Source organism: Dermochelys coriacea, chromosome 10, assembly GCF_009764565.3.
Source record: "Dermochelys coriacea isolate rDerCor1 chromosome 10, rDerCor1.pri.v4, whole genome shotgun sequence".
In the NCBI taxonomy this organism is placed as follows: Eukaryota; Metazoa; Chordata; order Testudines; family Dermochelyidae; genus Dermochelys; species Dermochelys coriacea.
The window spans coordinates 65629782-65643418 of record NC_050077.1 but is presented as its reverse complement, the minus strand read 5'-3'; the positions used below and the strand labels follow the sequence as shown (position 1 = coordinate 65643418).

The window sequence follows — 13637 nt, the reverse complement described above, 5'->3', positions numbered from 1 at the left end:
ACTTCTTTTAACTGTTCTATTTTTGGTAGATTTAGTAAATTAAAGGAGAGTTGCTGCTTGTTTTATTCTAAGCTTTTGGATGTCTACAGGTTTTAATAAAATATTGGACTGGCTATATTTTCTCTAACAGTACTGTGCAGAATAGAGATTTGGATAAAGAATTTTCTAAAGATGAGCTCATCCTAGAGTTGAAAACTGAAATGGAACGTTTATTGGGCAGTAACAAAATGAAAAGAAATCAGATTTCTCAGTTACAAAATGATCTTAAAGACTGTCAGAGGACAACAGAAGAACTCAAGCAGCTGTTGAAAACAGATAAAACCGCAAACGAGAATGAGGTTTGTTCATTTAAATATACCACTGAGCATTTGGACTTAATAGAACAAGGCAAAAATTCACTGGATTTAAAGTAAACCAAGCAAAACCTATACGTGATCTCCCATTTTTCTCTTGAGAAAAGCAGTTACAAGTAATTTCTTTGAACTACATTTACAACAAGTAAATGAAGCTGTTCTTAACCTTAAGGAAGGGATTACTATTTTGCAGAAATAAAATAAGTAGCATCCGAGAAATTGGAAATAACTGGCAGATGTCTTTAAACTACCACCAGAACTTGGATAGTTTGTGCTGCCTTCCAGTTAAGTTTCTGGTATGAGGACTTGCTTACAAATAGTTGCAAGCTTTATTGATTGAATGATTTACTTTAAGCTTCTCTTGAGTTCTGTTTTCTTGGAGGAAAGCAAATCACAGCCTTTAGCTGAAAACTGCAAACTGTACAAGGAAGGAGCAATCATTTGAGTAAATGTAGTATTTCTCCCATACTACCTTTTTCCCCATCTTGAATGTTAATCTTTAAAGTGGCTTTTATAAATCAGACAAACTTGTTGTAATATGAAGAAAGGCATTACTACCCAACATATTACATGTGCAAACTGTGGCTTCAATGGTGGGGAATGAAATTATACCCTGCAAAGGCCTGATGTCCCAATTAAATGGTAGTTGGCGTTCAACTCTGGTACAGGGCATTGAGCATATACATCTTGAACGAACCCAGAAGAGCTTACAAAAAATCATAAAGATTGTCATACAGGCTGAATGCTTACAATCATAGTGTCCTGTATTTTGCAGTGAAGCCATTGCCTTTTACTGCTTTTTTTTTTTTTTTTTTTTGTATCAAGGAAAAATATTTGCTGAACATGTTAATTTCTAAAGCAAGTATGTCTACATGTATTTCTGAAGAGTTGTTCCAACTTAGTTTTATGTTTTCTTGATAGCCTAAAATAAGTAGTGTAGAAAATCTGACTGAAACCTTGTGGTCCACTCCATCTGCTTCTGATAATTATCTTCAAAAAGAGCTTCTGAGACTTAGAAAGGTGAATCAGGATTTACAACAAGAAGCTGAGGTGAGTTTGTCACATTTGCCCTAAGGGAAAAAGATTAAAGACCAGCCAAATTGTCCAAAATGTAAATTAGAATGCATTCTTTAAAATTGTCTTTTCATGATTTTGACTTTCATTTGTATAGAACTATAGTTTATGTATTCAAGAACTTAAAGCAAGTGAGGAAAAATTGAAAATTGCAAACCAAGATCTGTGTAGTCAAATGAGACAAATGATTCAGGACTTGGATCGGGATAAACAGGAAGCTGTTGACAGGTAACTTTGTTAAACCCATCTCCAACTTTTACCACATGGCCTATGTGGTCCTTTTGTACCACCTTTCTACAGAGATTGCAGCTTTAGATCTTGTTTCTTACCAAAATAAAAAAAAAAAAATTAGCTGCACTTGTACAAAAACAGTTGAATGAAGCTTTAACCTTTCTCCATCCTAGGTGTGAAAGAACCTATCAGCAACACCATGAAGATACAATAGCCCAGCTTCGGGAAGACTTCATGGAGAGGCTTGCTGCAGAAAAAGAACAACTCATTCAGGCTTATGAAGAGACCATCTCACGGTTAAAGTAAGACTCTTATCAATTTTGACATTCTTAATTAGACTGAGGGTCTACTGTGAAGTGGCTCTTTTTCAGTCACACTTGAAATAACTTCCTTTTAAAATTGTGATCGTGTTTGTGAATTTAAAGAATAACAATTAAAAATGACTTATGTAAGGGCTGACATGGATGAGTTGAACAAGGAGATGACTGCAGTAAAGGAATGTTACATAGCAGTCTGTGGAGAGAAAGACGCACTGGAAACCACTTTGAGGAAGAAACTTGAACAAGAGCAGCAGTCAAAGGAAGAGAAGGTACAAGAGAAAATATCCTTGATTAACAATGGAGAATGCTTTGTATCTAAACTAAAAGTATGGGAAATACTTTTCCCTTTTGGTTGATGCATTACATCGGGAGTGAAGGGCTGAGTTCCACTTCTGGTTTTTGTCCATGGGTCAGGGTATAAATCTAAGTCTATGTATAAACTTTGAGCTATAGCAGAATATTTGCTGTCAATGGGAAGTTGCCACAGAGAGAAATGATAGAATACAGCCTTTATATAGTACCTAAACTTAGGTTATTCTTGTTTGTATGCTCATACCTTATTGTCACATTTAAAATTGTTCCATGGAAAAGTTATGCTCCTGTCATAAATATAAAGGGAAGGGTAAACACCTTTAAAATCCCTCCTGGCCAGAGGAAAAATCCTTTCACCTGTAAAGGGTTAAGAAGCTAGGATAACCTCGCTGGCACCTGACCACAATGAGGAGACAAGATACTTTCAAAGCTGGAGGGAGGGAGAAACAAAGGGACTGTCTGTGTGGTGCTTTTGCCAGGGACAGAACAGGAATGGAGTCTTAGAACTTAGTAAGTAACCTAGCTAGATATGCATTAGATTATGACTTCTTTAAATGGCTGAGAAATTTTCCCAATAAACCCAGTCAAACGTTTGGTGGTGGCAGTGGAAGTCCAAGGGCAAAGGGTAAAATAGTTTGTACCTTTGGGAAGTTTTAACCTAAGCTGGTAAAAGTAAGCTTAGGAGGTTTTCATGCAGGTCTCCACATCTGTACCCTAGAGTTCAGAGTGGGGAAGGAACCTTGACGGCTCCCATTTAGGACCACTGCTATTTCTGGCCTTTATTTCCTTTTCCTTCACATCCTCCTTTCTCAAAAAGAAAAGGAGTACTTGTGGCACCTTAGAGACTAGCAAATTTATTTGAGCATAAGCTTTCGTGAGCTACAGCTCACTTAATTGGATGCTCACGAAAGCTTATGCTCTAATAAATTTGTTAGTCTCTAAGGTGCCACAATTACTCCTTTTCTTTTTGCGAATACAGACTAACACAGCTGCTATTGTGAATCCTCCTTTCTGTTTATCTCCCTCATCTTTCTTTGCATCTATGTTCTGTTCTGCATTTCTCTCCCTGCAACAGTTTCCAAGTCCAACCTGCTTGTGGGCTTTGCTTATACCCCTTTCCCATTCCATCTGCTAAAAGGATCAGTAGTTAAATAGTTAATGCTGACACTGAATTGCCATGGTTAGACTTTAAAGTTGATGTTTCAGAAAGACTACAGGGGAGTTCACGCTTTTTGAGTCCTTGTTCTGAAGCTGTCTGCACACTTAGGGCAGACATAAGCCTACACAGGGATACTAGGGTGACCAGACAGCAAATGTGAAAAATCGGGACAGCGTGGGGGGGTGGTAATAGGAGCCTATATAAGAAAGAGACCCAAAAATCAGGACTGTCCCTATAAAATTGGGACATCGGGTCACCCTAGCTTATACTCAAGTCTTGTCTGCACTACAGAGCCTTTACACTATAGCTATGCCAGCATAGCTTCATAGTGAAGCAGCACTGTAAATGAAGAGAAGGAATTCTGCTGGCATGTCTACACCACCTCCTTGAATGACATTTAGCTATGCCAACAGAAGCACTCGTATGTTGGCATAGTTATGTCTACACTGGGGTTTTTGCCAGCATAGGGGTGAACTGATTTAAATCGCCAAATGGAAAGCTTCAATTTTAATAATTGATTTTAATCAACTTTTCCATTTGTACTTCAGTTATTTGCTAAAGAAAGATGCATTTTCATTGGTTGATATAACCATTAAAACATGTTGATTTACAGCTGAATAGAGTCCTTACACTCTATTTGATGCATCTTTTTGCTACATAGGAGGGTACGCTATAACTATATACAGTTATTTAAGCAATTGTGTAGCTTAATACAGCTAATGGAAATTCACTTCTGTTGACCTGAGGTTTTTCATTAATATGAATTTAGTTCCTTTGTGTTTTGAGGTGCACATGAAGAAGAAAGTAATTTGTGTTGGGCTTCTTTTTGTTTTGTTTTACTGTGCATTATGGTGGTTTGTCTGCGCAACTATATCAGAAATTTAACGAATGTAGCTATCAAAAAATGCTGTGTTCACTAGCTGATAGCACACATGAAAAGGTCCACGATCAGTGTAGCTTTCTCTCTTCCTCCTCATAGCTGTCCTATGAAAAATGTAGCGGATGGTTAGAATTGTGATGTCAGATGTGGCTCCTCCCACTACCTGCTCATTTGCATACATCAATCCTATTTAATATTGTTATGATCTGAAAATGGACTCTGTACAAGTTGATTCTATGTCAGACTTGTTCAGCGTACAGACTAGTTACTTTTCTAACTGCGTACACTGCAAGCTCCATCTGGGATCTAAAAAGTGTTCTCTTATCTATAATGACAGTGAATGTATTCTACCTCATGATTTAAAAAAAAAGTGGGTAGCTTTAAATCTATTTTGTTTTTCTATAGGTGTATTAACTCTGAAGGAGCTATTGGTGTGTAAACTGTCTTCTTTAGCAATGCAGCATAAATGGATGCAACTCAAAACACACTGGGAGCAGATATGTTGACTCAGAAAATTCACTTTTACAATTATCACTTATGATGATCACACTTTATCTTAAAATATTAATCAAGAAAATCTGTCATCAAGAGGTCAATGATAAAGTGCACAGACTTTATAGTCTTAATTAGGTCTCTTTTCACATTCCAATCTCTTCTTTCTGGTGTACGTTACTATTGGCTAAAGTTTGTTCAGTTGTATGCTTGAATTTTGCCTAGTTCAAGAAACAGTTATTAGAAGAAAAAGAAGAATCTCTTAACCATCTGAGGACTGAACTAGAAGAAAAGCACAGGAATTCTATTATAACAGCAAAAAGCCAATGGGTGAAAGAAAAAGAAGTCAATATTAAGCAGCAAGTGGAAAATGAAGTGGCATTAGCCAAAGTCCAGTGGGATAAGGAACAGAAAGAGGTGTGGGGCTTGTACTAATAAACACAAAGAAGTTCATAAATTTCTTTTAATGGACACTTAGGGGCAGATCCTCAGCTGTCATCGCTCAATTTAAAGTCAGTGAAACTACAATAGCTTAAACCAGTTGAGGATCTGCCCCTTTTAAGCCTAATTGTGAGAAATACTGAGTTGCTGAAATCAGTGGGAGTTGCAGATACTCAGTATATCTTGATCAGGCTTTAATTTAAAATTAACATGTAAAATTCACAATAACTGCACCCATAAGCACATCTAAATATTTCACTTGAAACCTGGAATGGGTGATTCAACATTTCTACTTGCCATTTGCTTTAATAGCCATGCAAACTATTTGTACATCTTCTATCACCTTCTCTAAAACTGTGGCACGGGAAATCAAAAGCACTCTGCCTTTGTTACTAATCATATGCTCCTAAGTATTTGTTTGTAATGATTTGTAACTTGTTTGAAGTAATGATTTGTTACATTTACCTTGAGTGCTCTAATGAGACTTGGTAAAAAGTGTCTGAAGAAATGGAGGTAGTCTTGTCTCTACAGAAACAACTTTCTTATGTCCTCTGAGCATGGGTGTTGCTCTTTTCGCAGGGAAGGGTATGCACATCAACTAAGACTACATATTTGACCAGTAGTAATTCTAGTTTTTAGGAATTTCAGTGATATTTTTTTCTTCTAAAAAATACTCTTCTATAGATCAAAGAACAAGCTATCCAGAAAATAGAAAGAGAGTGGCAAGGCAGACTGGATCGAACTCTAGAAGAAACTAAGAAAACTTTAGTTGAACTCCAAGATTGCGGCAGCCAAACTGACCAAGTAACCATAACAGATGAAACCTCAAGTAAGGAGATTGCAATGATGATTGAGGAGCAAAAATTGCAACTGGAGGAGGCACTGAAAGAAAAAGAGAAGGCTGTTAGAGAGGCCTTGAAAGAACTTGAAACAGAACTGGACAGGAAACATCATGAAAATATTGCCAATCAAGTAATATATACATTTCACCCTATTTATTTTTTTACAGCGTTCAAACATATGCAAAGTGGGTGCTACCAAATCAGAATAGTAATGTTTTATGGTTACTTGTTACTTGCTCTCAGTAAATGACAACATAAGGTGCAAAGCAGTAGAGAATCTGACCCTAATATGTTTTAAGCAGAGGAAATTATTACAAAGCAGGTTTAATCACACTATACCTGAGTAATTCAAATTCCTGTATTTGCTAGCCTCAAAAATTCTAAAAATATTAATCTTCTCTGCTTAATGTTATAGAAGTTGATAACTTTTTTTCCAAGTCCCAACAAAAATCTATGAAGGATCTAATAGGCCAGTTGTTTTCTAGCTATCCTAACTTTAACATGTTTTATAAACTCTGTAACATAACTCAATAGAATGAGTCAATATAAGTTCCTGAACTTTTGAGCAAAAACACTTGTATTTTTTATTTTATTTTATTTATTTTTAATTAACTAGTTTAAAATAAATTAATCCTGCTTAATTTCCCTTTTTTGGGTGAAGGAATCTCAAGCTATATTGCAGTAGGATTTACTGTTTTAAAAACAAAAAGATGTAGTAACCCTGGTACTCTACACTCTCTAAACACTGGCAATTCAAACAGAAATTTGGTTTGTCTTGTATTAATGTACTACTTCACAATGGTTAAAATAACCTCTTCTTTCTCCATTCCTCTTTTGAAGGTAGAAACAGCTTTGACCAAAGCTCATGCTGGGTGGCTGAAAGAATTAACAGAACTTGAAGAATACAAAGCAAATCTAAAGGCAGAACGAGAGAAATGGGAGAAAGAATATGAAATCAATGCAGCAAAACAGGTAGCAAAGAATACTTATTAGGATGCTTGGTAGTTCACTGGCTTATTTTTATATAATTTGAAAAAAAAACTTAATTCAAAACAACTCAATTTTCCAGCAAAAAAAAATTGAGCCCTGATTCAGCAAAGCCTATGCTTAAGTGCTTTGCTAAACTGAGGTCTTAGGGAAGTAAATTACTCTGTTTAAAATTGTGGGTAGATTTCTCCATTGGTAGAAATAAGCAGAATTTGAATGATGAAACCAATTTCTGGAAGCCGGAGCTAAATCATTTGTTACTGAAATCCGTAATAGGATATCTAGACTGACTTATAAGACTCTTCTGAGCACAATGGAGAAACCCCTGTAATTGTTCTTTCTAAAATGACTCCATTAAGATTTCATCTTAATTGGAGGGTTTTTTGTTGTTGTTTTCCTTAGATTTCTGCAAGATGTTTAATGTATAGTAAAGCTGGATATCACATTGATTAGGTAGGGGGGATACTGTATATATACTTAATGAGCAATACAGTACAGTGTGTGCAGCAATATTTTCAATCCGTATTCATCTGTTTGTTAAAGTTTATGGAGTTATAGCCAAATATACCTAACATGAAAATCCTTAAGGGTTTGCTGACCGACTGTTTTAAAATATATTTTGCATTCTTTAGCTATCGCTAGTTCTTTCAGCAGCTGAAGAGAAATGGAAGAAACAACTTGAGAACACAGAGAAATCTGGAGCCAGAACCAAAGAGCTTGAAGAGAAGATCCTTTCCCTTAGAAGGGAACTGGAACTAAAGAAAGAAGAAATCCCTGCAACTGTCAAAGCAGAGCTAGCACAGGCTCGTACTCAGTGGAACAAAGAAAAGCAAGAAGAAATCCTCCAGCTACAGGAACAAAATGAGCGAGACTACCGTTCATTCTTAGATGACCACAGAAATAAAATAAATGAGGTGCTTGTAACAGCCAAGGAAGATCTTGTGAAGCAGAAAAATGAATTGCTGATTCAGAAAGAGGCAGAACTTAAGATGTGTCTGGACCAAAAGCAACGAGAATGGGCAGCTCAGGAAACAAAGAGACTCCAAGAGGAAATTCACCAATATGAGGAGAAGATTCTAATTGAACTTGAGTTCCTGTTAGGAGAAATTCATGAAGAACTAGTCAAGAACAGAAATAATGAGCATACTTGGCAGAATACGTGTTCCAGTAGTGCCCTTCAGTTAAATCACCAATACAAGGAAAAGCTAAAGGCTTCCCTACAGAAGGCTTATAGATGCACAGTGCACACAATTCTAGAAAAAGCCAGGCAAGAATGGAGAGAGGTAACGGTTCTATAAATTAAATTTAAAAATATAACTTTGCCAACCATGAGAAGGGACTTGTCTGATAACTGTCATAGGACTTTGCCTAAATCCCAAGAAATTATATATGATATTGTGGATCAAAAAAGTAAAATGATTGAGTTTCTTACTAATCTATTTCTAAAACTTTAGAAGAGAGATGGAAGATTCCCTCTTAAATAAATAAGTTAATAAAGATGACTACAAGTATAGCTTTGGTGACATTTTAAATATTTAAGCCAGACAAATTCAAATTAGAAATAAGCACACATTTTTAACAGAGCGTGATTAGCTATTGGAACAAACTCCCAAGGGAAGTGGTGGAATCTCCACCTCTCGATGCCTTGGTATCAAGACTGGACTCCCTTCTGGAAGATATACTTTAGTGAAAAACAAGTTATTCAGCTCAGTATAAGGGTAATCGGGTGAAATTTTGTAGCCTGTGTTATCAGGAGGTCAGACTGGCCTTCTGATCTTAACTCAAGAAATTCATTCATAGATTTTAAGTTTGTTTAGAATGGTTACCTGGAGGAATTCCAAAAATTGTCTTCCAAAGCCAAAGAAATGGATTCTGTGTTCTACAGGATCAAATATCCCCTTTAACAACAGTTTGCCTATTTTATAGGCTGTCAAACTCTTATGCATTATATTCTATAAACTACTGATATAGACTTGGTGTTCTCTTTTGAATAGAGGTTTAAAAGAATGAACCCAGAAAACTGCCTACCCTACCCTAACTGTATACAAAAGGTATACTGGAAGCACATGTTGCTGATTTCACCCAAAACACTTCAAACCGCAAAGCACAATACTTATTCTTGCTCTCTTGTTCTAACATATAGTATGAGGAAGGCTATGTTTTAATCGCAGGTATTTTTAGTAAAATCAATGGCCAGGTCAAGGGCAGTAAACAAAAATTCATGGCGCATGACCTGTCCGTGACTTGTACTGTATACCCCTGACTAAATCTTGGGTGCTCTGGGGCAGGGAGCAGCCGGGACTGATAGCAATGCTGGGTTGTGGGGGGCCCACAAGTCATGGAGGTCCTGGAAAGTCACAGAATCTTTGACTTCTGAGACCTCCGTGACAGACTCGCAGCCTTAAGTATGAGGATTGCGACATAATTACAAAGAAAATAAACTGCAGCTGGATTGGGCTCTCAACCAGAAGATTAAATGTCCAGATAACACTGCTTTCACACAGACAACAGCTTCTTGTCCTGATTCTGGTCTCACATCATTGTAAACCTGGAGTAATTCCACTGACTTCAGTGGAATTATACTGGTGTAAAACTACTATGAGCAGTATTGGATCCAATGTCTTCCACAAAACCAGGTTGTCGTCTTAATGTTACTGAATTCCATCCATTTGACAATGGATGTATTCTACACTGTTAATTTGAACATCTCATCGTTGCTAAGGGTCCTGGTTTGTCATGTTTGTGCTGATTGCAATGTTTCATCAAGAAATTTTATCCTGGAATACAGTCTTGCATACCAGATATGACTATTACCAAATGGACAAACCAGGCTGATTAGTCAGTAGCCAGTAATTCTCCTACTTTTCTGATCTATATTGTGTGTGCCAAAGGGACGAATTCTCCAAGCTTGTTTGTAGTAATGACACCTGTGTAACACTTCTACTTCTTTCAGAGTAGCAGCCATGTTAGTCTGTATTCGCAAAAAGAAAGGAATACTTGTGGCACCTTAGAGACTAACAAATTTATTTAAGCATAAGCTTTCGTGAGCTACAGCTCACCACCAAATGCATCCGATGAAGTGAGTTGTAGCTCACGAAAGCTTATGCTCAAATAAATTAGTTAGCCTCTAAGGTGCCACAAGTATGCCTTTTCTTTTTACTTCTACTTCTGTTAGCTTTGTTGAGACCTTATATCTCAACATATATCTCCCATTTCTGCTTCTTGCTCAGATATTTAAAAATTAGAGAAGGCAATTTTAAATTAGTCATACAAAGAACCTACTACAGGCTTGAAAAATTGTTGAAAATATACTGTCACAGATTTAAAATAGTCTTGCTTGACTTTATCAAGATAGTAAAAAAATCTTGTCTTGCCTGTCTCCACCCTGAACATCATCTTACCCTCTTCTCTAAAAGGGAATAGGCAGAATTTACATGGCTCACACAAAACTAGAAGTAGAACTCTCAATGCTCTATCAATCTTCCTTTTTTATTTGTGTTTCTATTCTTTATTTGGAAAATGCCTCTCCTGCATTGCTCATCATAGCTGTCACTTTTGATTACGGGGAACAGACCAATGGAACTTGCATAACCATCCAACGTTATGTAGACTACCTCATTAATCAGTTAGGGAATCATCTAAGAACATGGCAAAAGCACATAGCATCTTGCCATTTATCTTATCCCTTCAGAAAGAAAAGGAATGTGAGTAAGGAACTACTTGTTATAAGGCTGCTACCAGTATGTGGTGGGGCAACCAATTTCTGCTTAAAGCTCACCCCATTCTCAATCAAATGAATAATATGTACTTTTTTTTTTTCTGATGTAGCCATAAAATAGTCTCACTGATAAAGCTCCTGATTCTATGCATTTACTTATGCCTGGTACATCTGGCCTAAACAATGAATCTCATTTCAAACAGGACTATGTTAACATGCGCTAGGTAACTTTTAGTTCAAGCTAGCCGGTTCTATAGGGGCAGTTACAGTGCAACAGTTTAGTGGATGCTTCACATCCCTACAGTTAGTCTTACTGCAGAGCCACGAAGACAAGCCTTGAGAGACAAAAGCCTTGGTGAAAGCCCTTGGCAAATAATCAGCATTATTAATATTCAATTAAACTTCTAAACTTCTGATTATTTGAACCACTTACTATCCAATGAGTTTCTTGGGATTCCTTAGCAATTTCTTCTACTACATTTGCCACAACTACGAACAAGAAAGTGAAATTATCTTTTTCTGCCCTTTCACTACCCCTAGTCAAGCAGAAACTTTATAGATAGGATCCAATTCCTTTATATTGGACACATCCTTGAATAGTTTCAGCTTGTTTTAGGCTCTGCTTATTTCTGTCTTATTCAGAAACTAATTGAAGCATACCAAAAATACCATCAGGATGACAACGTACTAATAAAGCTGCAGCTATGAATAAGAGAACACTGTAGTAAACTGGTGGTAGAGTAGCCTTTCTCCTTCTACCTTGAATGTGCAGTTTTAGAACTACAATAAAGGTTTTCCCATCTTGATAGGTCCCTAGAATAAAATTATCCAAAGCTAATGGAGGCATTGTGGGATGAGCCATTTGTATTTGCTTCCCAGACTGTTTCTGGGTGTGGCTATTTCTAAGTATCCATGAACATTGTTTTATACTACTTACTGAGTATTCCTAATATCTGGTTTCAATTACAGAAACATGAAGAACTAGTCTTCAGTTTAAAAGAAACCGAGCATTCTTGTAAGCAAAACGGTGAAGGAGAAACTGGGGACCAGGCAAGACCACCTATGTATGATGTTGGACTCCAAGTAGAAATACAAAGAATATTAAGAAGGCAGCCACCTTTGCAAGACACAGAAATGGATAATGGTATTCTTGGTTTCGCTTTTCAGTTAAATCTTGTAAATTGCATTGTGCAGTATATAAAATGTATTTTTAGCTAGTATCAGTCTTCTGTAATAACACTTGTCACTCGTAACTAGACTCACAAAGGAACATAGGTGTCATGATGCTGAGTGTCAGTACGCCTAAATTTCAGGATCCTAGAAAATTACTGGGATCTACAAAACCTGGATGAGGTGCCTAGGCTCATTATACAATGAATGGGGAGAGGTAGACACCTCAGAATGGGATTCACAAAAAGCCAGCATGATAGATAGCTCCTCGCCTAAACTAGCCAATGGGAGATGCCAAGCTGACAAGGTATGTGCTATGCCCAGCACCTCTCTTGGATAGCTGGCTAAGTCCAGGCTGCAGGGAGGTACCTCCCTCTGCTTGGGGGGGTCTGCTGCAAATAAACCCTTGGTGTTAGGTTCCTATGACATTTTAGCCAGAAGCTGGGGGCAGGGGATGGGAAGAGGAGGAGTAGGAGTAGCTCCTTGATAACATTTAGCCCAGTGGTTAGGATACTCACCTTGGATTTGGGAGGCCCCTGGTTCAAGTCTTCCCTCCACCTCTCAGGTGGGTGCCCTAACCACCAGGTTATGGGATACTCTGATTGGGGTTTGTAACCTTTTGTAGCCTTTATGTTGAAATGTTTCCAATTAATATAAAGTTGTTTTAAAAACATAAGGGTACAATAAAACCCAACTTGGTTTTCGGTTCGAGCCTCTAGGTCGGTTATAGAAAATTAATTTAGTAGAGGACCTCTATGTGACACTTTGGTCAAATCAAATTTTATTTAAAAGAAAAATGATTAGTTAGTCCTGGAACCTAATGGTACTCTTTTAATGTTCATTGGAGCTCTCCTCAGTTTTAACAAAACTACTCCTTTTATAATCTGTTATAATACTAGTTAACATTTAGCCTAACCATTACTATAGTCATGTTTCCACGCCTTCTTATTGATTCTTTACACATTAATTTAAATTAACTTCTACGGAAATATATCAATATAGATAGCGTTTTAATAAAACATTCACAATTTTTTGAAACTTTTTATTAAAAACCATGCTAAAACCAGCTAATGAAAATATAGCCACAGCATAATCTTAGGTCACGTCTTTGCTTATGGTAATTTTCCCATCTTATTGTCTCCAACTGATCTCTAACTTTCTCACATTAGCAACATCAATTTCCCAGTCTCCTCTATGCTTAGACCAATTTAGGCCAAAACATAATTTCTATTTAAAATAGGCTACAGACTCCCTCAATTTCTGTTGCTGAAGCGGTCCCAGTTTGGATAAATAATTAGCTATTGGGCCAGAGAGAGACGGCAAGCATGAGAGACCGACTCTGTGGCCTGGTGATGCAAGCAGTCACCCAGGAGACCCAGGATTCAGTCCCTCTGATCCACTGACTTTTTTCAAAAATTATTTATCTACAATGGAACAGCTTTAATAGGAGAGACTGAGGGAGCCGCAGATTAGAATATCCCATAACCTAATGGTTAGGGCAGTCACAGATCCCTGTTCAAATACCTTCTGCTTCTCAAGTGGAACCAGGGCACTCTCCAGTCCCAGGTGAGAACTTTTAGCTCTGTGGCTAGGGTAACAAGGGACATTCTTCTCCTCCTCCCCAGCTGTTTTGTTTAAACTCACTAATGGGGGCCTAA

General features: G+C 37.2%; 1 protein-coding gene across 10 annotated transcripts in view; it reads left to right on the top strand.

The window, feature by feature from the left end:
• Positions 1-13637, top strand: part of CEP152 (centrosomal protein 152) — a 50776-nt gene that overhangs the window by 28001 nt on the left and 9138 nt on the right. For 6 of the 10 annotated variants that reach the window (XM_038420156.2, XM_038420161.2, XM_038420160.2 and 3 more), the window contains 10 exons: positions 131-338; positions 1275-1403; positions 1525-1655; positions 1832-1960; positions 2112-2247; positions 5047-5238; positions 5947-6234; positions 6945-7076; positions 7724-8374; positions 11779-11953. In XM_038420156.2, the coding sequence (XP_038276084.1) occupies positions 131-338; positions 1275-1403; positions 1525-1655; positions 1832-1960; positions 2112-2247; positions 5047-5238; positions 5947-6234; positions 6945-7076; positions 7724-8374; positions 11779-11953 (2171 nt within the window). The remainder of the gene's footprint in view (positions 1-130; positions 339-1274; positions 1404-1524; positions 1656-1831; positions 1961-2111; positions 2248-5046; positions 5239-5946; positions 6235-6944; positions 7077-7723; positions 8375-11778; positions 11954-13637) is intronic. The other 4 variants (XM_043494021.1, XM_038420159.2, XM_038420162.2 and 1 more) reach the window with 1 other exon arrangement.